General features: G+C 40.5%; 2 protein-coding genes across 2 annotated transcripts in view; one reads left to right on the top strand and one right to left on the bottom strand.

Moving 5' to 3' along the window:
• SEPTIN14 (septin 14) overlaps positions 1-27,370 on the bottom strand; it is a gene marked incomplete at both ends in the record, with an annotated part of 257,692 nt that overhangs the window by 23,145 nt on the left and 207,177 nt on the right. The window lies entirely within an intron of this gene.
• On the top strand, positions 23,278-25,086 carry MRPS17 (mitochondrial ribosomal protein S17; the record flags this gene model as incomplete). Its single annotated transcript, XM_084248502.1, has 2 exons — positions 23,278-23,400; positions 24,817-25,086. The coding sequence occupies 2 exons, from the start codon at positions 23,278-23,280 to the stop codon at positions 25,084-25,086; spliced, it is 393 nt and encodes a 130-aa protein (XP_084104628.1).

Here is a 27,370-nt window from a genome sequence, read left to right on the forward strand (position 1 = left end):
TGTCTTGAGTAAAATAAGTTGTGTGATTCTGAGAAATACGAACTCATTTTTCATGGAACACCAATTTCAATTGCAAACACAACTGGCAAATGTGGTTCTTCAGGTTTGATTATTTCTAAGACAATTTCTTGAAAATTAAGAAAGTTTGCAGTGTAACATGAAGGAAAGTAATTGAAAAATATGTATTATAGGTGATAAAATTTGAGCTTGAAAGCTAAAATTAGAATTTTTGAGTTATGATCTTGACAGCTTCCTAATATGTAAAAACTTTTCTAAGAAGATTGGCAGTGATAACAAATAAAAAGTTTTGATATTGTATATTGAAATATGTCAACAATAACCAGACTAGGTTCCCCAAGCCTATTGACATTGTAGCCTGCATAATTCTTTGTTGTGGAGGACTGTTTGTCTCGTGCATCAGAAGATGCTTAGCAGCATCTCTGGTCTCTACACAGACGTCAGTGATAACCCCAAGAGGAACAACCAAAACTGTTTCCAGATATTGCCGAATACTTCCTAGAGGGTAAAATCCACCCCAGCTATGGACCACTGTGTTAGATAATTTAGTAAATAGATATTTTCCAAATGACCAATATAGAACATTACAAACATACATGAATTCAAGATCCATTTGAAGAGTGACATAGACCAATAGATTTTAATGTAGTAAAACAAAAAAGTGTGAATAGTGTTTCAGATTCTACATTGCAACTAGTCTTGTCGAGCTTGTAGAATATCAAAGGCTATTCATAACTATTAAAGGATTCATAACTAAACAATTACAAGTTGATTAATTGCCAATTAAATAACAAAATATTCATAGCTATTTAAGAATTCCTTTTTCAAACTACGTATCTATAGGAAGCCAGATTTTCTTCAGAAACATCAACCAAAACAACATAATTCTTCATTTTTTTTTAATTGAGGTAACATTGGTTTACAACATTGTTGGTGATTTAGAGGTATAGGCTCTCCCCCTTCAGGTGCTGTTACCTCACCACCCCACCAGCAAAACACCTGTAGTTCTCCACCACAGTCCATTGTGCTCCCCCACTTTGTCTTCTCCCCTCCCCTTCTGGTAACTTCAGTTCTAGTCAGATTTCTAGGATTTGTTATTGGTTTGACTTCATCAGACCCTTTGTTTGTTTTTCTATATTCCACATGTAAGTGACACCATTCAATATTTGTCTTTCTCCTTCTGACTTATTTCACTTAGCATAATCCCCTCCAGTTCCATTCATGTTTTCACAAATGGCAAGAGTTTATCTTTTTTGATAGGTGAATACAAATTTCATTGTGTATACATACCATATCTTCGTGATCCACCCATCTGTTTTGGGACACTTAAATTATTTCCATGCCTTAGAAATAGGGCTTGGAAATATTGTAAATGGTGCTGCAGTGAACATAGGTGTGCATATTTCCCTTGGAATTGGTGTTTTTGTATTATTCAGGTAGATAGGAGTAAAATTACTGTGTCATACAGTAGACCTATTTTAACACTTTGAGGAACCTCCATACTGTCTCCCCTAAGGGCTGAACCAGTCTACTTTTCCACCAACAGTGTAAAAGTATTCCTCTTTCTCCACTTACGCATCAACAGTTGTTGCAAAGCACCATATTTCAAGAGATTGAATGTAGAAGCATACGATAGTCCAGCTGCCTTTTTTTCTTTTTACTTTTTTATTGTGTCAAAATATACATAAAATTTACCATTTTAAGTTCAGTGGCATTCAGTACATTCACATTGTTGTGCAATATCATCATTATCCATATCCAGAACTCTCTGTCTTCTCAAACTGACACACTACACTCACTAAACAGTAAACACACACAAACACACAAACACACACACAAGTCCCTGGAAACCATTTTACTTTCTGTCAATGTCAGAATTTGACTACTCTTGGCAACGCATATAAATGGAATCAGACAATATTTGTGCTTTTGTTACTGATTATTTCATTTAACATGCCTTCAAGTTTCATCCAAGTTGTAGCATGTCAGATTTTCCTTTTTTTAAGGCGGAGTGATACCCCATTGTGTATATATATATATATATATATATATACACCATGCTTTGCTTATCCAATCATCTTTCAGTGGACACTGGGTTTCTTCCGCTATTTTGGCTATTGTGAATAGTGCTGCAGTGAGCACAGGAATGTGAATGTCTCTTCAAGACCCTGATTTCAATTGTTTTGGGTGTATAACCAGAAGAGGAATTGCTGGGGCCACAGTGTAATTCCATGTTTCATTTTTTGAGAAGCCAGACTGCACAGCAGCTGCACTATCTTACATTCCCATCAGGAACACACATGGTTCCAGTTTCTCCATCTCAGTACCAATCCTTGTGCTTACCATTTTTATGGATAGTAGCCATCCTAGTGCCCGTGAAGCACTATCTCAGTTGTGTTTTTGACTTGCATTTCCCTAATGATTAGTGTTTAATATCTTTTCATGTGTTTATTGGCCACTTGTATACTTTGAGGAAATATTTAAAATCCTTTGCCCATTTTTAAAATCTGGTTATCTGTTTATTTGTTGTTGAGTTGTAGTTCATATATGCTGGATAGTGATTATTAAATACATGATCTACAAATATTTCCTCCTCTTCTGTGGATTGTCTTTCCACTCTATTAATGTTCTTTGATGTACAAAAGTGTTAAATAAGTTCAATTTACCTATTGTTTGTTGTTGTTGCCTATGCTTTTGGTGTTATCAAGAAGCTGTTGCCAAGAACAGTATTGTGAGTTTACTCCTGTGTTTTCTTCTTAAATTTTTATAGTTTCATCTCTGTTAGGTCTTTGATTCATTCTCAGTTAATCTTTACAAGGTTAGCTTCCAGTTTCATTCATTTGCTTGTGAATATCTATTTTTCCCAAAACTATTTATTATTAAGTCTGTCCTTGCATCATTGACTGTTCTAGGAAACATTTGAAATGTTCTAATTGAAAATCATTTGAAAATACACGTGAGGGTTTGTTTATGGGCTCTGTAGCCTATTTATCTTTATGCCAGTAATAAATTTGTTTTGATAACTGTAGCTTTGCTATAAATTTCGATGTGAAGTATGACACATCAAAACTTTTTCCTTAGATTCAAGATTGTTCGGCTATTCAGGGTTCTTTGAGACTCCACATGAATTTTAGGAACAACATGGTTTCTATTTCTGGAACAACATGGTTGGGATTTTGATAGGGATTATATTGAATCTGTAAATCACATTGCATAGTATTCACATCTTAAAATATTGTCTTCCAATTCATAAATAGTGGCAGTGTCTCTGTCTCCTTTAATTTCTTTCACCAGTTGACTTTTAAGTCAAACTTCTAAGGAATTAGAAAAAAATATAATTCTTCTCACTAAATTCCTTAATAAAATTGTCCATAAAACTACATTTTATATTCACATTTACATATATTCACATTAATAAGTAATCAGTTTTTTATTGTTGAAATAACATTTTAACTTTCTATTTTTAATAATGTAAACATTCATAGATATGACCCCTATAAGAATCTCTTTAAGGTGCTACCTAGAGTTGGGTGAGAGTGTAGTTTAAAGACAGTTCTGGCCAGCATGTCGTTGACCATGCACGAGGACAAGTTAAACTTCAATTTAAATCTCCCACTCTCTGCAAAGGTGATTGCATTTGTTTGCCCAGAGCAGGGGACTTTACCACTTTGGCCACAGAGACTAATGTTGTTCTATTGACGTTTTTTAACAAAATATCATGCACAAAAAGGGAAAATGTGAAAAGGGGTATTCAGATTGATTACACCGATTCCATCTCTTTCCTGAGACAGCATCTTACTGAACTTTTTTATCTCTGAAAAATATGTGCTGGCTATCAGAAACTGGTTCTCTGCCTAGAACAAACTTTACTGCGAACTGTACAAAAATAATCCCCCCCCACCAAGATCATTTTGACTAAAAGCCAACAAACTCTAAGAAATGTAATCTAGTAACCCTAGCTTTTGCAATTCTTTCTCCCTGCCACCCCCACCATCTTTTTTTTTGCCTTTAAAAATCCCTTAAACAAACACCCCGGGGGATGCCAATGTGGGCTGAAGCCTGAGTTTGTGCTCCCTGATTTGCAAATCTAAGATTGTCCGCCCCCCCCCCGACCCCCCCCCCCGCAAATAAACATTATTATTTCATTTTACCCTAAGTCGTTTTTTCCTCCGTGGCATATTTGTGCGTCTCAGTTTTTGTTAGTACCTCCCTATTTGAAAACAATTTCAAAGATGAAATATGTGAGATTTCATTATAGACTAGCATTAACAGATGACCCTCTGCAATCAGCACTGGTGATGGAGAACACTTAACTTTGAATAATTAAGCAAAATGTTATCCCCCTTAAAAGAATCCCATTCTCTTTGGTAGACCTGTAACAACAGCAGAACCATGCAGTCCTGATCACAGAATTCCATCAATACGGTACGGGGTGGGAAGCCAGCGGGGCCGCGGCGCCGTTGAGGACGGCGTCACGGACACCGCCCCGGGCCCAGAGGCCACCGCTTCTGCCTGGGAGGCCGCCCGCCTCGGCCCTCTCTGAGCAAGACACTGTGCGGCCGCAGCCTCCCGGCTTGGCGCGGCCCGGGTGAGCAGCACACCCCGGGGTGCGGGTGGGAGTCGGGAGTCCGGCGTGAGGGAAGCGGTGGGCCCGGGGCCGCCGGCGCATGCGTAGCGAAGCCCGCGCGGCGCGGTCGCCATTGCGGGGAGGCTTCAGTCAGCGCCTCCCTGGCGCGGGCGGCCGCTGCGGCCCCGGGGACCCGGCCAGCGGGCGTCATTGGCTCGGGCGCCGGGGCCCTCACCGCTCGCGCCCCAGCCTCAGGCCCGGCGGGCGGCGGCGGCGGCGGCGGCGTCAGGGGGCGGGGCCGCCCTTTGTCTGCGCGGGCTGGTGAGTGCGGCGCGGGGGGGCGGGGGGGGCAGGGGGCGGCGGCCCTGGGTGCCCGGGCGGGGCCGCCCCTCGCGGGAGCCGAGCCAGCGCCGGCCACACCTGCGGCCGGTGTGCGACCTTCTCCCTGAGATGATGAACGTCTTTCCCAACCGCCCCCCATATCGTGTAATCTGCCCCTCGAAAAAGAAAATATGTATTTTTGTGTCTTTTTTTTTTTTGGAAGGGCGTTTCCCTATCGCAAGGTTTAAAAAACGCTCTTGTTTACTCTCCAGTGCGTTTAAAATATATTTAATACAGCTTTGTGGCATTTTAAGCTGTATTTTTTTTAAAGATTGATTTATTTATTATTACAAGAAACCGGGGTACAGGCCAGATGCGCGGGAGGGTGAGAGGATTCACCAGAGACAGAGCGGGGAGCAGAACAGGCAGACGGACGGAAGTCACTGCTGAGGGGAGCAGCGGGGGAGTCAGGAGAGGTCTGCCGCGCCGTGTGGGTATCTCGCCGGCGGGGATTGAACCCGCGCTGCAGAGGTTGCGGACAGCTTCACAGCGCTGCGCTCACCTGCCTGCGCCACCAGGGGAGGCCCTTAAGCTGTATTTCATCGGGTGGTAAGGGGGTTGCTAGTGATACCGGAATTGCAGGTTTTCAGGTCTAGTCTCCCGGGGAGGAATGGATTCCAGGCTGGAGGGCTGTGCTGAGTCCCGGCCACTAGACCCCCCCACGGGCTGGTGTCTCACGAAGCCGCTGCCGGAGCTTGGAGACGCTCAGGCAAGCAAGCAAAAAGAGGCAGATTTGTTGAGAGAGAGAAAAAGTTTATTGAGAGAAAAGGAACAGAAATAATGTGGGACTCCCAGGCCATGGAACCAGGCCAGGGAGGGGCAAGGAAGCCGCGGTGGAGTCGTACCCAGGGAGTATAGACCTTCTTTCCCTGATTGTGCCAAAGCTCCACCAGGCTCTCTCTGATCGGTCAGTTCTCGGTGGTCTCACTCACTGCCTAAATGTCTCTGTGCCCAGAGCTAAGTCTCTGTGTCCCAGCCCTTATCTTAGCGGACTTCTCTTTATCATCCTTGTTCCAGAATGTCCTGTTGCCCCTAGACCTGGGTGTTTAATTAGTTCCCTTTGGAACTTGTTGCCCTTATCTCTGACGCCTTCCTTAACTCTCCTAAGTCCCTGCCTGCACTGTCCCTGAAGCTGCCTAATTATCCCAAACTTGCCCTAGGACTGACTCACTGGGACTTTGCCTCTCCCTTTCCCCCCAGTTGTTTGGCCATTTGTTGAATCATTTTCCCACTGAATGGGAGTGACTCTTTGTCATATTCTGCAGGTGTGTCTATACGCAGATATAGTTGTTTATTATAGTTATTTTGTTATTTTTTAAAAGATTTATTTATTCATGCATAAAAGAACCAGGGTACAGGCCAGATGTGCGGGAGGGCAAGAGGATTCACCAGAGACGGAGCAGGGAGCAGAACAGGCAGTCTAACTGAAATACACTGCTGAGGGGAGCAGTGGGCTAGACAGGAGAGGTCCTCCCCGCCATGTGGGATTCTCGCAGGGATCGAACCTGTGCTGCAGAGGCCGCGGGCAGCCTCACAGTGCTGCGCCTAACCGCCTGCACCACCAGGGGAGGCCCGCGAATCTGTTTTTAGACCCTTGCAACTCTTGACAGTTCCTGTGATTCCATTTTGTTTCCATTTAATTGTATGTTAATGTGCAAAAAATATTTTTTAAAGATTTATTTTTTTAATTTATACAATGGCTGGGGTACAGTCCAGAGGGGCGGGAGGGCGAGAGGATTCACCAGAGACAGGGGGAGAGCAGAACAGGCAGACAGACGGAAAGCACTGCTGAGGGGAGCAGCGGGCATGACAGGAGAGGTCCACCGTGCCATGTGGATATCTGGCCGGCTGGGAATCGAACCTGCACTGCAGAGGCTGCGGACAGCCTCCCAGCGCTGCACCCAACCCGCTGCGCCACCGGGAAGGCCCCCGTAAAAAATATTTTAACGTATCCAGAGTAAATCCCTCTTATTTACCTCCCATTGATAGGATGATCCATTTATTTTAATTAATTTTAAATTGTGGCCAAAATAAAACATCCAAAAGTGAACTTTCTAAAAGATAGATTTGATCATGACACTTAATTGGTGCTCAGTAGATAGATATTAAATGAGTAATCTTTCTTGAAAGTCACTTTTTGTTGAAAACTTTTACTTGCTTCCTTGTTGCTGTCATGATAATAATGTTTCTTAGTGGTGTTGGCAAAGCGCTTAACACTGTAGCTATGCCAAACTACTCAAACAGGGCACAAAACCCTCTGGGAAAATTTAATTAGTTTGAGGCTATAAAAAAATTAGACATTTTAAAAGAACAAAAGGTTAAAAATAAGTGAGAGACATAAAGATTTGCAACATGTGTAAGAGACAAAGGGTTTAGTGTCCATAATATGTAAAGAACCGTGGCTAATAACAAAAAAGGTAAAACGGACAGAGAATATGCACTGGCAATTTGTAGAAAAAATACAAAAGGTCAACAACAACAGAAAATACCTAGCCTTTTAAGTAACCACAAAATGTAGAGGAAGACATATTTCTCACTGATTAGACTGGCAAAAATTTTTAAAAATTGATGCTATCAAGTGTTCAGGAAAATGCAGGGGAGAAAGGTACCATTTTTGAATGACCGTCCAACTGTACATACCAAAATGTTCAGTGAGTTCACTCTGGTTCAGAAATTTCACTTTAGGATCTGTCCTGCAGAAATACTTACACATGTACACAAAGATTTACATGCAAAGATGTTTATTGCAATATTGTTTGTAGTTTTATAGAGCTTACACGTTCACTCAGGACGTAGTTCAGTGTATTGTGATAAGCGTATACAGTGGAAACCATGCTGCTATAAAATAAAATTAGTAAGTATGAAATAAACAAACAGGGAAAACTGAATAAAGAATGTTGAAAAACATGGGCCTCCCCGGTGGCGCAGCGGTTGAGCGCTGGGTTGGGAAGCTGCCCGCAGCCTCTGTAGCGCCGGTTCGATCCCCGGCTGCTCCCTGGCCACCGGAGGAGGGTCCCACATGGCGTGCAGACCTCTCCTGCCGCCCGCTGCTCCCCTCAGCAGTGTACTTTGGTCCTTCTGCCTGCTCTGCTCCCCGCTCTGGCTCTGGTGAATTCTCTCACCCTCCCGCGCTTCTGACTGTACCCGGTGCTTGTATAAATAAATAAATCTTTAAAAAAAAAAAAGAATGTTGAAAAACAGCACATAGTATAATGAGCTTTATAAGTATTCAGGTGGTTATGGTATATAGATTAATGAATGTACAGGAAACGGGCATCACAAATGAAATAACAGATTCCCAGTAAAACTCAAAAAATTATCCCCTAATGGGCAAATGCCCAACCAAACAGGCTGCACCTGAAGTGGGGTGGCTAAAACCCAAAAGCTTGCCACAAATCTAAGGTTCCTTCTGATAGAGAATCACAAGAAAGGGTTTTGGCAAATCCCAGAGAGCTGGGACTGAAGGAGAAACTCAAAATTCAAAATGTCACACATAATCCACCATGAAGTTAGGATAACAGCTGCCATTGTCTCTGCCAAGGACAGGAGCATCCTCCTTCTGTGTGTTTCACCCATCCATCTTCCAAGTGTCTCTACATGTCTCTCTTCCACGTTTCTCCTCCCATGTGTCACTTCTCCTAGCAGGATGCAAGTCAAAGCCAGAAAAGGTAGACAGTCCCTGCACACAGGTGTTCAGTTATAAGCCAAGCATGGACACTGAACTCTGCCCATAGATCCTGTCAGCTCCCCATTTAGAAAGTCAGGTTCATGGCATGCTGGAAATTGTAATTCTCAGAGCCTGCAGTCTATTTCTTGTGGGGATGGGGGTGAAATCTGTAAAAATGTCAGGGGGTGGATTGTTCCTCTAATGGGCAAAAGGAAAATCACCACTGGGCAAACGTCATATTAATGGGTTTTTTTTTAAAGATTTATTTATTTATGCATACAAGAACTGGGCTGCAGGCCAGAGGTGCGGGGTGAGAGGATTTATCAGAGACAGAGTGGCGGGCAGAACAGGCAGATCTATTGAAATACACCACTGAGGGGAGCAGCGGGTAAGACAGGAGAGGTCTGCTGCACCTTTTAGGTCAGCTCCCTGGCTGGGATATTGAACTCAGACCTCAATGGCTGGTGATAGCTTGATGGCATTAAGACTTAACCCCTTGCTCCACCAAGGAGGCCCCATGTTAATGATTTTTGCAGGCAACATATACTGCTGGATGCTAAAACTAGTGGATTTGAGAGAATCAGGATATTTCCATAGTCTTAGTATCTCCCCAGACTACACAGGGAAAGATAATAACTAGGGAGAAACCTAGTAAATACCACTTTAACAAGTGATAAAATCTAACATTACTATTAGCAAGACATGTTGAAAATATACACCCATTAATATGATAAAGTAAAGATACATGATTACTTCTGTGGTATCTTACATCTGCCAATCTTAAGTATTGCCAAAAATACTTAATTCCAATCATGAAAAAACATCAGACAATTCCAAGTTGAGGGACATTCTACAAAACAATTTAGCAGTTTTCTTCATAAGTTATCAAATTCACTTTCTGGGCACTCACCTGGTTGATGGTGACATGGCCAAACAAGGGTAGGATTGTTGGTAAGTACAGGTCCCATTATAGTGCCACTCTCAGGAAAATGGTGAACAAAACTGAAGTCAGCCAACACACCAAGTACACTGGCTCTTTGGCACAACCAAAATGAAGAGGTGAGCTGTGGGGATCTGGCACTGTGGTTCCTACATGCAAATGCTAGCTGGGGGTGCCTGGACCGACAGCACCACTTCTGCAGCCACGGTAAAGTCTGCCATCAGAAGCCTGAAAGAGTTGAAAGACAGTAGTTTTGCAAGTTGGAACATTGCCTACCTATGATAAATGGAATAATTTATGAACAGTTGTTTTGATTTGTTAATTTTGTTAATGTTCTGACATGCGTTGCATTAATTTTGCTTCTCAAAGACTTGGGAATTAAATCCTTTAGAAAAGTATACTGAGATAGGTTGCAATCCAATATTTTTTTTTTCCAGAGAAGAATGATATGTAAGAATATAAGCCTTACAGGTTAGGTATGTGTCTTACCGTTTTATAACTATTCTTGCCAGATCAAGTTCTTTAAGATTTATTGGTTTAAATTGTGTAAAATCTTATTTTAAAATCACAGTTAATGTTTTCAACTGTTTCAAGAGGTAGGATAACATTTTGTCTGACTGCACATTGTATTAGAATTTCAGAACAAATTTTGCAACTGTTACATCATTCTCCATTGTTCAGTTTGCACACAGTTATTCATAGGATTGGATTATTCAACAACAACAAAAGTTATTAAGCTCATGATAGAAAGCTTGAGGAACTGTTACAAATTGAAAAAGATAAGGAAAATTAACACCTAAATGCAATATGGGATCCTGGATTAGAGAAAAAATATTATTGGAGAAATGTGAAATTTTAGCAATTTGAATTATTGATATTTAATTCCTGGATTTAATCTTTCTATAACAGTTACTCATCATCCCCTTGGGGTTTTTCTAGGATTCCCTATGTACATTATCACATAATAGTCTCTGAGAAGTTTTATAGCAAAGAAACTTAACTTTGTTGAAACCATCATTTTCCATACTTGATCTCTTTTTGAGAGCAAGAGACTAACACGCTTTAGGAAAACCTCAAGTGATATCTAGGGTCTGTTTCAGTTCACATATATAAAAGGAGAAACCTTGTTCTACCTAATTTGGTAAATGCAGGTTTTGTTGTGAATAGATGGTTTTGAGGTGTTTAGGTTTGAAACCTCAGAGCATTCTCACAGATTCTGTCTTGAGTCTTTAGACCTTACGACCTTTTTAGATCTTTTGCTTGGTGAAATAAGGACCTAGCCTTAAAGAACATTTAAATTACTCCTGAAAGAGCTACCTCTTAGTGAACTGGTTGTAAAAATGTTAGATTCATGCCATGTCTTTGGGCAGTGAGTGCCTTCCTTATTTAACAGAGCCATTCCACTAGAACTACAGTTTTCTCTCTTTAAAAAAAAAAAAAAAAAAGCTTCTCAGAAATGACATCATTCTTCATTTCTATCACTAACTTTTGGGAGAATTTTTTTAGGTGAACCTTTGTGAACAGAAAAAAAAAATATTATTTAATGGTTACTAGAAAACTGACATTTCACTCTGGTATTGGTGCACCTGGTTTTCCGGTAGAAAATTCTTTCTGGGCCTCCCCGGTGGCGCAGTGGTTGAGCGCTGGGTTGCGAAGCTGCCCACAGCCTCTGCAGCGCCAGTTCGATCCCTGGCCCCCTGGCAAGGGTCCCACGTGGTGCGCAGACCTCTTCTGCCGCCCCCTTTTCCCCTCAGCAGTGTACTTTGTCCGTCTGCCTGTTCTGCTCCCTGCTCTGGCTCTGGTCAATTCTCTCACCCTCCCGTGCTTCTGACTGTACCCAGTGCTTGTATAAATAAATAAATAAATAAATCTCAAAAAAAAAAAAAAAAAAAAAAGAAAAGAAAATTCTTTCTTAGGGAAAGAAAAACTCTTTCTGAAAATCTTTTACTTGGCAAGGACCACAAGTGTGCTATTCTTGTGAAAGGCTTGGGAGTTGATGGAACTATAGATCTCTGCTTTTTTGTAATTTGTAAAACTGAGAAATTCTAAAAAATGTTTTTTATTGTTTAAAGAGTTCCACATTCTACTGCATTCTATCTTTATGAATGAATAGTTTGTAAGTCTCTTTACAGACTCTGTAGGTCCCTAGGTGACCAAGACTGCTGAGTTTCTTCTACTGACTGGTACATCTCCTTACAGGTGCTCAGTCTGAAATTACATCTTCGAGGATCCCTCTTTGCCAAGAGACAAATTTGAATATCATAGTGAAGTCTGTATAGGAAGCATCAATACCTTTAGAGGAGGGGAAAAAAGTAATAGCTTCCTTCATGAGCCCCCATGTCTCAACTCTGCATGAACAAGGCAAGATTCTGAGAGTGGCTACCCCTGGGAAACAGAAGTCTTTCTTGTGGATATCAAGCTCCTGAGGTTCTTGTTAGAGATGAGGCACCTTTAATACCTGGGAGTGGCTATTCCATAAATCAGCTTTCAGGACTGACAAGGATACTGAAGCTGTTAGTGCTGCATCTCCTGACCTGTGTTAGAAGAGAACAAAGCTTTGGTGACCTCACAACTCAAGAACTGCTCACAACTCAAGGTGTAGTAATCCTGGGGGAGGACTGAATCCAGGTACTCAAAAAGTACAGTGGACATTCTAAAAGAGTGACATCTCATCTGTTTGTCAGATCACCTTAGAGAAAATAGAGCGATCTGGAGTTTGGGTATAGTGGTGAATTAATCCCCTTAAAGATTAAGAACAGGCCCTTAACATATCATCTCTGTATCATGTCTCAGTAGTTCTCATCCCCAACTTAGAATCAGTTGGAGACTTTAGAAGTTAAAATACTATTGCCCAGGCCTACCCGATCAATTAAATCCAAATCTCTGGGAATATATTTAAATTTCCCATGTGTAGAGCTAAAGGTAAAAACCACTGAGTTCTCCTGAGCTTCTCATATGCCACAAGTGGAGCTATACCACAGAGGAAAGAAAGTATTGCACTGAATTCCTCAATGTAATAGAGGAATAAGAATGCCTCAGTTAAGTCTTTAAGCTACAGCTTAGAGGGCTTCTCTATATTGACTGCCATTCCAGCACAAAGAAAAAACTCTTTAGTTTTAACCTTCATATTATGTAATGACAAAGTACTTCTATTCTCTTTTTCCCAGTTATGCCTTCTCAGAATGCTATACTTTCCCAGGAGGGGAACATGAAAGTGAAAGAAATGAATGATGAATCACAGATATTAAAGTCCCAGGTAAGTTCAGGATTATTCTCCTCTGAAATTTTATTGTAGTTCTCAGAATGTGCACACTTTTATTTTTCAATTTTCAGAAGTACTCAGAAGTATCAAAATCCAGAGATCACCAGAGACAGAGTGGGGAACAGAACAGGCAGACTGACTGAAATACACTGCTGAAGGGAGCAGTAGGAGAGACAGGAGAGGTCTGCTGCGCCATGTGGGTAGCTCCCTAGCCGGCTGGGGAATCAAACTCGTGTTGCAGAGTCTGTGGATAACTTCATAGTGCTGTGCTCAACCCCTTGTGCCACCAGGGAGGCCCTCTCCACCCTTGTTTCTTTTCCCTTTTTAAATAACGCACCAAAATGTCCTCTCTCCTCCTCTTTACAAAGCTTAAAATTCTGTTAAGGATCTACACAAGAATCAATGTCTTGAAAAATGAGAGAAAGATGGGTACTAATTGCTGTTTAAAAATTCTTGACCCAAATTACTCAGACCTGAAGACTCTCAGCACAATGGCTTAGACGTCCTAACCTTTGTCTATTGCTGTGCTTTGACCTGTCCCCGCAGGCCCCTGTAAAAATGTTTTCTGGCTGAGCAGGGTTGTTCTTGATGTTTCAGGAATCACTGACATTCCAGGATGTGGCTGTGGACTTCACCAGGGAAGAGTGGGACCAGCTGTACCCTGCTCAGAAGAACCTCTACCGAGATGTGATGCTGGAGAACTACAGGAATTTGGTTGCCCTGGGTAAGAGACAGCTGTGAAACTGATCATTCTAATGGGTTTATTTCCTTAAGTAGTGAAAACCTCCAAAGTTCTTTGTGAATACATAGTTCAGGCCATGACAGAAAACTGATCATTGGTTTTGGAGTTAGAGACCTTCTTTCTTGTTCTTTCTCCTCAGATAGAAGGCCTTGATTTTGCTGAGTTTGATAAGGGTAGCTTTATTTTGGAAACCACTCCTTTCTAAAACCAGGGACCCTAAAGATTAAAAAGCTTGGAAATGAATTCTGAGAGAAATTTGTGTTCCCAGTATAAATTCCTTAGGCGTATATTTTTCCCATGAATAGGGCATCAACTTTATAAGCCAGAGGTGATCACTCAGTTGGAGCAAGAGGAGCAGTGGATGATGAAAAGGGGCGGCTCACTGGACACTCATCCAGGTGAGAAGCAAACATTTGGGGATTTGCTACTCAGTTAAGGGACATAATCACACAATATGCTCAATTGAATGTGCTCCAAATATCTCCTTTGGGATTTAAAGAATACTGAGACCTTTCTTAAAATTCAATTCGTATTTGACTTTTATTAAAAGTGAAAATGGCCCTCTTTTTTTTCTGATTAAGCAGACATTATTTTTGTGTTATGAAATGTGTAGTGTTGCAGAAAGCCCTGCAAGATGTTTTAAGTTTCCCAGTGGCATCACAATATACTAATACTGACCAAAGACTTGTCTAGAAATGTTCCCTTCTTAGGTACAAAAGAGATGATAGGTGCCCTCGATATCTAATTTTATTAAAGGCCTATAGCCCTGTGCTGTAGTTGATCCAGGGAATATGAAATCAGTGGATAGATAGTAACCATATTGAGACTATAGTAATTTCTGCAAATTCCCCAGTTTTCATTATGAAGAGTCCTTAAACCCTTGTGAGAATGATGGAAGCCAGATGAGTCCCTGCCATAAGTTATAGAGCCTTAATCTGTAACTGCGGCAGAGATACTATACTCACTTAGCATAGGACTTGGGCAAAATAGATTGCATGTCATTCTCTCACTGTAAGCAGGGTAAGTTTTTCCCCTTTATTCCCAAGTATCACTTTTGTCTATACTCTCGGACAACAAAGGGATAGGCAGCATAAAGTCTGATAAGGTAATTAGGCAGAAGTACAAAGTAGGACTTGGGGGTTTTCATGAATGATTGGGTATCTAGCTGAGTAAGGCCAAACCAGAAGAAAGTTGATAGAAGAGTGGATAGTGAAAGAAAACTGCTACTCTGTGTCCCCATATACATGGCTTCATAAGGATGTCTGTGCTCATTAAGTGCCCCCCTCCTTTTAAGGGCCATTACAGGCATGTCACTAACATGGGTGCTTAAGTTAGGTGAGGAGGAGGAAGCAGTGAGTAGACTAGAGTTTGTTATTCAAAACTGCTCTGAAGGAGGCCTCCCTGGTGGTGCAGAGGGCTGAGCACCACGCTGTAAAGCTGTCCACAGCCTCTGCAGTGCCAGATCAATTAACAGTGTATTTGGTCCGTCTGCCTGTTCTCTTCCCCACTCTGTCTCTGGTGAATCCTCTCACCCTCCCACACATCTGGCCTGTACCTCAGTTCTTGTATAAATAAAAATCTAAAAAAAAAAAAAAAAAAAAAACTGCTCTGAAGCCAAGATAATTGTTTTCTCAATCTGGAGTTCTGGACTGTGTCCTGTGGTAGCCCACTGGGATGTAGATAGATGATTAAAGATGTGATGCCTTAATGTTCAATGCCTTGAGGGTATCCACAGAGGAGGAGCAGTGCCTGTGTAGTCCATGTAAAATCACTACTCCTAATCCAAGTAGATGGCAAGTCTATCAACCAGCAGCAGTTTTCCCTTTTACCTTATAGAAGGAAGACAGAGAAAGAAGGAAATCAACGAAAGTGACCATGAGCATGCTGATCAGGCTGCCATGTTTCCAGGTATATACAAAAGTTCTGGAAGCTAGACATGAGGGAATGAATGTCTTAAACTCTACTCCTAGCCAGTATGGCCTAGAGTAACATACTTACCTGTGGCTCTAGGAGCCTGGTCCTCAGGCTATGGATTTAGTGCAAAGAGAATATGAAAGACTGTCTTCAGCAGTCCAGCCAATCATTAACATTACAACAGAATGAACTACAAATGAGATTTATAAGAACCTGAATTCATCCCATTCTTCTCTAAGTATGGTCTTTCTTCTAATATCTCCTACTTTTTGAACACAGGCTTTTCCCCATTCCTTGTTCTCCTTTTGTATATCATAGATACACCTGGGTGATCTGTTCTTTTTATGATTATCACACACATTTTAAGGTTTTTCCTCCGCTCACTGCTTGTCATCCTTTCATAGGTTTTGAAGTGTTTATATGGCCATATTTTAACATTTCCAATGCCACATATGCCTAGTCTGCATTACTGTTAGTTTCATTTGTTAATTCATTATGCAACAATTTCACTTTTAAAACACAGTGAATACAAGAAAGAATTTGTATGTTCTGAATTTCTTTTAGATGGGGAGAATAGACCCGAAATCAAAAAATCAACTCCAGACCAGGACATTTCTGATGAAAATCAAACCCATGACAGAATCATGGAGAGACTAACAGGAGACAGTTTCTGGTATTCCATCTTAGGAGGTCTCTGGGACTTTGATTACCAGTTAGAGTTTAACCAAGAAAACCAGCAGAGACATTTAGGACAAGGATCTTTCACCCACAAAAATATCACAAAGGAAAGGAGTCTTGAATGTAATAGATTTGGGGAAAACTGTAATCTGAACTCAAGCCTTACTGTGCATCAGAGAATTCCCTCAATTAAATTACCCCTTAATTCTGATACACAAGGAAATAGCATCAAACATAATTCAGAAATGATTTACTATCAGGGAAACTATGTAAAACAGAACGCTTATGAATATAATGAGTGTGGAAGAATCTTCAATCAACATATTCTTCTTACTACTCATATTCATGCTAGAGAGAAATCCAGTGAATGTGGGAAAGCCTTCAGTCACAATTCATCTCTTACTCAATCTCAGATAGTCCTTACTGGAGAGAAGCCCTATAAGTGTGACGAATGTGGGAAAAGATTCAGCCAGAGGATACATCTCATTCAACATCAGAGAATCCACACAGGAGAAAAACCTTTTATATGCAATGAATGTGGGAAAGCCTTCCGTCAGCATTCATCCTTTACTCAACACTTGAGAATTCATACTGGAGAGAAACCGTATAAATGTAATCAATGTGGTAAAGCCTTTAGCCGTATCACATCACTTACTGAACATCATAGACTTCATACTGGAGAGAAACCTTATGAATGTAGTTTTTGTGGGAAGGCCTTCAGTCAGAGGACACATCTTAATCAGCATGAGAGAACTCATACAGGAGAAAAACCTTATAAGTGTAATGAATGTGAGAAAGCCTTTAGCCAGAGTGCACACCTTAATCAACATAGAAAAATACATGTTCGGGAGAAATTATGTGAATATAATAAATGTGGAAAAACTTTAAGCCACAATCCTTCACTTACTCAGCAGCACATAGCTCATAGGGGGGAAATCATATGAATTTATAAATGTAGGATATTTCTGGTCAGACTTTTTCATACCATTCAATAATAAATTAATCAAACAGAGAGAAAGATTATAAACTTTGACCGAATAGCAACCAAATAAATTTAGACCTTAAGCTAGTAGCATATTCTCTTCCCAGGAGTGGTTACAAATAGTAAAAATAATTTATTTTATAAGCACTATTATATTGGAGTCAGGTTCTAAATCTTACATGAAACTTTTTTTAATGACCAGAAATTCAGTAGGCAATAATCTATAATGATTTGCCTGTAAGTTTTTATGGTGCAAAGTTTTAAAATTATATATCAAGGCAATACTATAATATAACCTGTCACATAGAATTGAAATAGCCAGAAGAGAGCAATATTTCTCAAAATTCAGTCATTTGTGTGCTTCCTTTACAGTTTTTATCATACCTAGTATTTACCTAACTTTTTTCTTTAAGTCAACTCAGACTTTTTAGCCTTGTCCTAGGAAATATTATTGAAATTATGAGTTTTATATGCTAATTATATTTGCTACTTCCCATCAAATTAAATATATAACTTTGAAATTAAAAATATTGTGTATATTGGTGTACTACCTAAAATCTTGTGTACTACTATTTGAGAAACAATTTTATAGCATATTGACAATAATAATATATTTCTATTCTTTTAGCAATTCTGCATTACTTTTGTTGTTCGAGTCCTATGATCACTTTAAGAAGCGTCTCAGACAAGAGTGAGGGTCTTACTGCTCAACTTTAAAAGACTGATTCAGAGTAACCCACTTTTCTTTATTGTTCTAATTTTTAATTTACCTATAGCAAACAGATTTTTTTTTTATTGAAATTGTTGTTTCTGCTATATTTGCAGAGAGGAGTTTTGTTTTCATAATGATGGCAGGCTAATAATCCATATGTCACTCTACACCCCTGGGGACTGTAGCAGAGGGTGAGCTGTGGTACCCTGTTGAGGCCAAGAACCAAGGAAGACCATTATTGACTGATATAAACAACTATAAAAGCATCACTAATTGACTTAATTCATTTTATTTATTAAAATATATGTATATTACTTTTTTCTAGAAAGAATTTAAGGTGGTTTAATTAGATTTTTATAATCATTGCCTTGTTTTATAGAAGTCATACTTTGATATCACAAAGCTTTATAAATGTAAATTGTCCTAAGCCATAAATAGCAGCAATTATGGGGCTGCTTCGGTTTCTTGGCTTTCCATTTTTCTCTCAGTCTTCCCAGGCATAGCTGAAGGAGCCATGAGGCTAAAGCAGGAACACTGTTCTCCTGTTTTCTCATGTTTTTTCTAACATAGCTGCCTTCTCAAGAATTTTTTCCTATGAAAGGGATAGATTCTGTATGTCTGAGTGAAAGCTGAAATGATTTAAAGACTTCTACAAATTCGAACACTAAATAAAAACCAAGAAAGTAAACTGATAAAATTAATTTCATCACAGTTACACTTTTCAAAGTGCATTTATCTTTCATGCAAGAATGGATGTAAACTAGTTCATAAAACCCTGAGTTACTAAAAATCAGGGGGGATTTCTAATAATATTTTATATTCAAATATATGTGTAGTAGAGATCATTTTGAAGGGCAGTTCATTTCTGGAAGTATCTCTTTACCTAAAGGAGCTGTATTTAATATTCATTTGCCATAATGAGTATAGGGCACTCAGATTTCAGAAACAGAGAGTGAGCTAAGGTGAAATCTCAACAGCAGAGTTGTCATAAAAGAAGTCATGATCAGCTGTTGATAAAGGCTTTGATGAGAGTTTAATTTGCAGCGAGGATTAAAATAAAAACCTCAATATACCAAAAAGAGGACTAAGTGCTCCAATATAAAACAATATATTGCAGCTCAAGTGAAAAAGAATATGGGATTTTCAGAAGAGGATCAGCAGAAGTTGGGCAATCCCAGAAAAGAGGTATCTGGACTGAACCGGACCATCGTTGGCTAAGGATTTTCACCAATTCCTCATATATAGAATTTTCAAACTAGAAAGCATATTATACATTTCTTAGAGTCAAAAATGATTATGCTTATATTCACTGTACAGTAAACTATGCCATTCTGATATGAATTTATTCTCATGTGAGCCTTTGTTTCTTTAAATGTTCCAAGTTAAGGAGTGAACCCTAGATATTTTAGTTACGTTGAAATACTGGTGCTCCAAGTATGGGAACCAAGGGAATTGTACTCATTCAAAAATCTGTGGTACCATTTATTTCTGTCTCAGAAGGCAAAGCATTACCCTTTCACATCAGTTTATCTGGTCCATCTAAATAACACCATCCAATCAGGTGTTACAGCCCTTCTTTTATGGAAGAGATACTTAACCTTAGACACGGTAATAAATAATTTATTATTCAGGGTTATTCAGACTGAAATGTCACTAAGAACATCATCTTATTCCTAATCCAGTAGATACAAACAGTGCCTGGAACAGTCTTTTATAACACTCTGAAAACATTTGGTAAATGTATCAACATTAATAAAATGAAAGATTGTTATCAACACCAAAATTTGTGTGACTCCTTTTCTCAGAAACAGAGTATTAAAGGATCATGTTGATGGATTCTTATATCTAAAGGGTGTGGGCTTGGAGAAAAACATTACAATTTGTGTTTTGATTAATGTTCAACTTATTAATTAAAGAAACCAGATGACATTCTTTAAGCAACCAATGTTCCTCTACTTATTATAGATGTACCCTTAATAAAATGTAAGAACTAGAAGTAGAGATCCCATTCTTTTAAACACTGACTTCATATTTAAAGAATGGACACCACCAAGAGTGAAGCCCAATATAAACTATAGTTGGTAATAATGTATCTATATTGGCTTATCAATTGTAATAAATGTACCACACTAAATCAAGATGTTAAAGTAAAAGGACAGGATGGGGAGAACTTGGATGAGGGGTATATGGAAATTGTACTTTATGCTCAGCTTTTCCGTGAACCTAAAATTGCTCCAAAATGTCTATGTAACTCATTTGAAAGTCACTTTTAAAAAGTAATGTTTCAGTCATATATTATAAAGGATGAATTCATGAAAAAATTACATAGAAGATCTGATACTCTGGGAAGATGTTCAAGACAAGATGAAATGGTGTCATCTAAATTATTTAAAGAAGTATGCACAGGAGAAAATGCCTAAGGGTAAGTACTAGGAGGCAAAGCAGCATCTGGTGTCAAATATGAATATCAGGAGGTAAAACTATCTGATCTACTATATGTTATGTCTGTATAACATTCCAGAAGAAAGACCAGTTACCAAGACAATTCAGGCCTTCATTGAGTGGAACCTTGATATGACTCCCTTCTGTTTCTATTTCAACAGTGTTGCACTGAGCATCCTAGGTGTCCTAATGTAACTGTCCTAAGTGACATTTACTTAGGCTGATTCCTCTCACTGCAGGATAAGTAAATGTTGTCTCTAGAGTGGGATTTTTGTGCGAAAAATCACAGGGATGAAGCCATTAATAGAGGGAGCTGCTGTCCATGCTCAACAAACTGTTCTGAGATACTATATATTAACAATTCCACAAGTCAAATTCTGGTCTGTACCCCTGCTCTTGTATACATAAATAAATAAATATTTTTAAAAAATTCTACTTTTAAATCCCAAGGACCTTTCTTCTGCTGGGATCTCTCATGTTCTACCTCTTGCCAAAAGTCCCCGAGGGTTTAGATGCTGGGTCTGCGCTTATGGTGATTGTAGCCAAGAAGCAAATCAACCAACCACTGGTAGCAGGATGAGAAATTACATAGATAAACATTATCACAAACTGTTTATAACTTTCCATTTTGCACAAAAGCCCATTTATCTTTCCTAAAAGTCTAGTTTTTTCCCATAGGAGTCCTTCCTCCTCCCCTTCCCTCATTGTTGGCATATAAATCCCTACCTCTAGTTGTTCAGTGAATCTATTCATCTATATACTACATGCATGTATAAACCTGTCTTTTCTCTTGTTAGTCTCCTGTAACTTCCCTCCCCTTCCCTTCCTGCCCCTTCCCTACAGGAAAAGGCATGATTTGAAGACACAGCAAGGTGGCGGCCATTGGCTGCAAGTCAAGAAGAGTCCTTACCAGAAACAGTCCTTAAGGCACCTTTACCTTCTGGCCACAGAACTGTAAGAAAATGTTTTTGTTGTTGTTTAAGCCAATCAACCTGAGAAGCAGAGTAATAAAACTAATTATGTTATTATCTATATGTGCATATGTACACATTTACTTCCTCTCTGGCTCCTTGCCTCACACGACTGGTCAATTTCCCAGTCACTTCACAATCCACTTTCTCTTTTTATTGTCTCTGCTCCAGTTTAGGTCTTTACCAATCCCTGACAAAGCACCCAGACTCTAAATCTCTCTCACCTCTATTCTGTTTTTCATACTCCTACCACAATGATTTTGAAAACTAGCAAAATTATCTTGAAAACTAGAGAAATGATTGCCCCCCCCCCCTTTAGGAAATACAGGTCCTTAGTGAGAAATGCCTCCTGGGTATCCAGCCTCACCCTGCCACTCTTCCTCTTATCATATATTCTGGTCATACCAGACTCTTACACTACTTACCCTTACACCCCACAACTTCTGTACATGCTCTCTTTCTACCTCAAAAGCTGTCCCCACATCCCATGTCCCCCTCCCAAGTTATGGCTTCTGGCCAGGGACCATGTATTGATCAAATTTCCATTCTCAGGATCATTAGGCACGCCTGGCTGCCATTACCCGTGCCTTATTTTATAATTGTTTCCGTCCTCACCTATCCCTACTGACAGGGCCTTTTGAGGGTCGGGGCCGCTTTGATTCATTCTTCTGCCTCCAATGCCTAGCACTGGGAATAAGTGTTCCATAAATGTTTGCTAAGAAAGAAGTGAATGTTGTACAGACTAATGTATGAATAGCTTTTTTTTCCCAACCTTCTTTCACAAGTTGCTAAGATGCTTCAGTGCTCAATTTTGACTACCCATATTTTGACCCTCAAATTGTCTGTGCCAAATAGCTTTTTGTTTTTGGTCCCCGTTAGTGATTTCCAAACCAGAGCTTAACACATTCCCAGTCTTATCTTTCAGAAAAGACATCCCCAAGGGGCCAGCTTATGGCCCATCTAACCACCCTACTTCTCTCCATCTCACAGGTCCCGAGACATACCTAAAAAGATACTGGACATAAAAGTCTAGAGAAGTTTCTCTTAAAAAGAGGCTGGGATATGCTTAAGTATTTCAGCCTCAGCATCTAGCCGTCTATCTCCATGCTTGATGAAAGAAGTTCCTCTGATTTGCAATGCCCCGAGCAGAGTCTGAGAGCTCAACGGAAGACGAGGAGACCAAATGGAATTGAAGGAAAGCCTGTGAACCCGCTCGGCCAGCGGCGGAAGGGAAGGTGGAAGCAGCAGAGGTCTAGGTCAAGCCGTCCAGGAGACCCACCCGCCGCGGCCCCTGTAGAAGGGGAACGAGCAAAGCCCTGCTCTTAACCTGGTGCCGGTGGCCAATGAGAGGGGCGGTCGGGGCGGAGCAGCCTGCGTGCGGGTGACGTCATCACGCCTCGCCCGTCGCTCCGCGGGCTGCGCCGCGCAATTGTGGAGCCGCAGGGGAGTGCGGGGCCGTAGAGCCGCCGGCGTGGGTAGGTGTTGGGTGCCCTGGCGCTGCCTTGTGATAACTCTCCCGGGGCGAGGAGAGTCGGCTGACCTGGGGGTAGTCCGGGAGGAGGGGTGAATCACCCCCACCCTGCCCCAGACGGACTCGGCGCTCTGATCTGCAGCAACGCCAAGTCCAGGTCTCCTTGTCCGGGGAGGGCCCCGGTTCTCCCCGCCCGGCCGGGCCGTGAGCCTTTGAGGGTAAAAGGCAGCAAATAATCGCGCTGTTGAGCGCCTTATAGGTTAAACCCCTGTGAGTAGACCCAGTGATAATTACCGTCTTGCAGAAGAGGACCTTGGGGAAGGAATTTAAAGGTACAGCTTTGTAAAAGGTACAGACAGAGAAAGGAGGTCGGGTGTTTAAGGAAATTGCAAAGGTGTAAGCATTCTCCAGAAGGTCAAGGAGAGCTGTCTCAGGACATAGTAGTTTTAGTGACAAAATGCACTTGGTGAGTCATAGCTACCAGAATATTTAACTCTGAAATTTGTTTTTCAGGTGACCAAAGCCACATAATGTCAATAGTTCGTTCATCGGTCCATGCCAAGTGGATAGTAGGGAAGGTGATTGGGACAGCAATGCAAAAAACTGCTAAAGTGAGAGTTACTAGACTTGTTCTGGATCCCTATCTATTAAAGGTGAGGAACATCCCTCTTTTCAGGGGGCATTGATAAATTACCAACACCGTCTGTGTTCTGAGCAGAAAAACTTTTCTATCCTTAAAGATGCAGTAAACACCTGTGTGTAGGGACATGGAAAATTCATTTCAATTCAGCCTGATAACAGTAACTCTCTGAAAAGTACTGTGGGAGCAGTGAGCCCAACAACGCGTTCTTTCCAAGTTGTTGAAAGAGAACATCCTGAAATAGAAGACATTTGAGTTGAATCTGAAAAAGGATTTTATCCAGAAGATCATCTGGGGGAGCCACTGCAGCTGTGAAAAGTAGTTTGTTGACTTTTTTTAGTTATGAAAGGAGATGACTTCTACAGCAATGCAATTGATTTGAGCCCAGAGGTTGTCACTCAGTATAGGCACTCCTGTTGAATGAATGCAACTAGTTGGACCTAGATGGTGAAGGGACTTTTATCTTGTATTTCAAATTTCATTCTATTGTAGAAGTAAAGACAACCTTGGAGGCAGGGATAAGGATGAGAACTGGAGGTAAAAAAAATGGGTAAGATTATTAGCAAAAATCTATGATGGAATTGATTAGGAACTGAACAGTCCTTGGAACAATATAGAAGGAGTGGGATAAGACTTCAGGAGAAAGGGATAGAGACATTTGTTAGATGATCAAGGGAGGCGGGGGGAGTGCCAAGGATGTTTCTGCGTTCAAGGTTGGGCACACAGATAGGCAGAAGTGCTACTTGTCCTATAGGATCAGAAATTCTAGAGCAAGCCTGAAGAGTGACAGCATGATCCTTGATGTGAGAATCAAAAGACTTCAGTTTGAATACTGACTCTGTTGTTTACTAGCTCTGCATATTATTTAACCTCCCTCAGCTGGTTTTTCTCATCTGTAAAATGGAAGTACCTGCCATGACAGGGTTGTCCTGCAGAATAGGTGATTCTGGTTATCTGTGGCTTGCTTGTGGTACTTTGAGCCAGATATGGAACTAAGTGCTTTACGTCCGTTTTACTTTATAATTCTCTCGGTACTTTGAGTGCACATATGAGAGCCTCAGTTTATGGTGGAAAAAATTGAGCTTGATGTGGTTAAGTGGATGTCCTAATCAAACAGCTAATGGTGAAATTTATAAATTGGCGGGAACCTGCTTCTGTGAAGGAAGAGTTTGAATAATGTAGAGAAAGATAATTGATAGCACAAGGGTATTGAAAGGAATAAACTGGAATGCTCAGGGACAGGATCAGCTCTGGAAAAGTCATAGCTGTTTTTCCAAAAATTAAGCACTAACTCTTACATTGGAAACTTCCTTAAATCAGTTATCTTTTCTCAAGTCTCAGCTTATTTTATGTGCATTCTTTTTTCATCATCTGTACTGTATTACCACTTTATAGATGGAAACTACCAATTTCCTTCTTCTCTTAACAGTATTTTAATAAGCGAAAAACCTACTTTGCTCATGACGCTCTTCAGCAGTGCACAGTTGGAGATATTGTGCTTCTCAAGGCTTTGCCTGTTCCACGCACGAAGCATGTGAAACATGAACTGGCTGAGATCATTTTCAAAGTTGGAAAAGTCATAGACCCAGTGACTGGAAAGCCCTGTGCAGGCACCACCTACCTGGAAAGCCCAGTCAGTCAGGAAACCACTCACCTAGCCGAAAATCTGAAAGAACTTGATATCTCTTCAAAACCCTGAAGGTGGATTAGAAGGAGCAAATTTACAAGCTTCCTTTATGGAAAAATAAATTTTTTAACCAACTGTCCAGTTTCTCTTTTGATGTTTATGAAATAGCTACAGTAAATGCACAAAGTGCTTGTTATAATTTTTCATAAATGTGTGTGGGCACGTTACACTAAGTACGCCTGATAGTCTACTGCATTGTTTGGCACATGCATGGTTGAGAAGATGTCTTGTTTTGTTTCCATTCAAAAAAATCTTGAATTTATATTAGAGCCTTTACTTTGGAAGAAGAAACCTTTTGATGCCATAAACAAATAATACCACATTAAGTGAATACTTATTTTTGATAGTTTGTATTTGATTTTTTTTAAATGATTGCCTTTTTTTTCCCCCCAAAGATTTATTTATTTATTTATATAAGCACGGGGTACAGTCAGAAGCGCGGGAGGGTGAGAGAATTCACCAGAGCCAGAGGGAAGAGCAGAGCAGGTGGAAAGACCGAGGTACACTGCTGAGGGGAGCAGCGGGCGCGACAGGAGAGGTCTGCTCGTCATGTGGGATGCTCACCCACAAGCCGGGATTGAACCTGTGCTGCAGAGGCTGCAGACAGCTTCACAGTGTGGCACACAACTGCCTGCACCACCAGGGAGGCCCTGATAGTTTATATTTGAAATTAATTTTTTCTTTAACCAATTCCAAACAATCAAATGCTTGAGAATAGACCTTATCAGATTAAAGTCTGTATTAATAAAAAAGTTGACACACAGAAAATAAAACTTTAAAATTCTGTGTCACTTATCCTGTATCCTAGACTACATTAAATAGGAGTGAGTTAGTAAAATCTGATACATTGATGATATTGTAGAACTTCTCACTTCTGCATCTTAGTTGGAGATTCTTAGTTTTGTTGAAAAGTTAAGGTACATATTTCAGGGCTTTTTGTTGTTCCTAGAAAGAGAAGCATATTTTAACTTCAATTAATAAGTGTATTATACAAGCACACCAGTGTATTGTACAAGCAACAGTGACCACGGGCATTGCCCATCCTCTGGGGCTCATGATCTAGTGGGGAAGATATGCACAGGTGTTGTCATGGCAAACAAAGAAGCACATCAGTGGGGGAGCAATTAGGGTAACTTCCCAGAAAAGATGAGATGGTACTAAAACCAATTCTTAGAGAAAGTCTCCACGACAGGAGATGAGTGGTGTGTGAAGGGCATGTAGGTACAGGGAGGGGAATATAAGGTCCTCAAAGTATGACAGAAGCACATTACCAGGGGTTCTGGAAGTTGGTGAAGATTGCTGATACGTTTTGAAATAGAACTGGGGTAGAAATATAGCAGGAATTATGCTTTAAGTGGTGATGGGCTTTTTACTGTTTTTAGAAGAATGATGTATTACATTTACCTTTCAATTAGAGTAATGGCATCATTGTAGATAACGGACTGGAAGGGTAATGATTACAGGAAAGGAGATAATTACCTGTACAGAGACTGGTCATCAGGCCTCACTTGAGTGCAAGGGAAGGTGACAAAAAATTATAGATAAATGATACTCCACAACAGAACTCAAGGCTTGGTACCAGGGTGAGTGAGTGAAAGATCTAAGAGTATCCGGATCTCTGACAGGTAGCGCTGTACCAGAGCCTAGAAGGGGCAAGACACCTATACATCAGATCTCGGAACAGAGGCCAAACCATCTCTAAAAGCCCAAATATTTTTAATGGTTCCATATAGTCTAATGTTCCATTTTCATTTTAACATGAGGTTTTTTCCTGACAATCTTGGTGTAAAAAGTATGCTCCAGGAAGCTGCCTCATTTATTCAGTGGCATTCAGCATCCTAAAATGCACACCTCGAAATAAGAATACCTCCCCTCAGTAAAAAGCACTGGGTTAATGTAACTCCAGAAAAAAAAAAAAGTAACTGACAAAACTAAACGAAAACAAACCCTAGAAATGTGACTTGCAGAATTGAGGCTACTAGAGGAAGTGGGAGGCTGATAGGGGTTGAGTGGGGAAGGGGACAAGCCACCTAAGGTAAAGGACTATGGGGTGCTTTGATGGTGGGAATGGTGTGACATTTCTGAGGAGGTGTGAACCTAACCCCCTAAATCACCTACAATGTTGTAACTCAGTGTTATCTCCATTTAAAACAACAAAAAACTCTAAATAACGGAACTCTAGAGCAGAATGAGTTGCCTCATAATACAAAGGCAAGGTCAGCAAAGATAGGTCTACTGAAGTTAGATTTCAGAATAGGTTTGAAAGCACATGCCTCTCCTGGGAGAACATGAACAG

Source organism: Talpa europaea (assembly GCF_964194135.1).
Source record: "Talpa europaea genome assembly, chromosome: 12".
Lineage (NCBI taxonomy): Eukaryota > Metazoa > Chordata > Mammalia > Eulipotyphla > Talpidae > Talpa > Talpa europaea.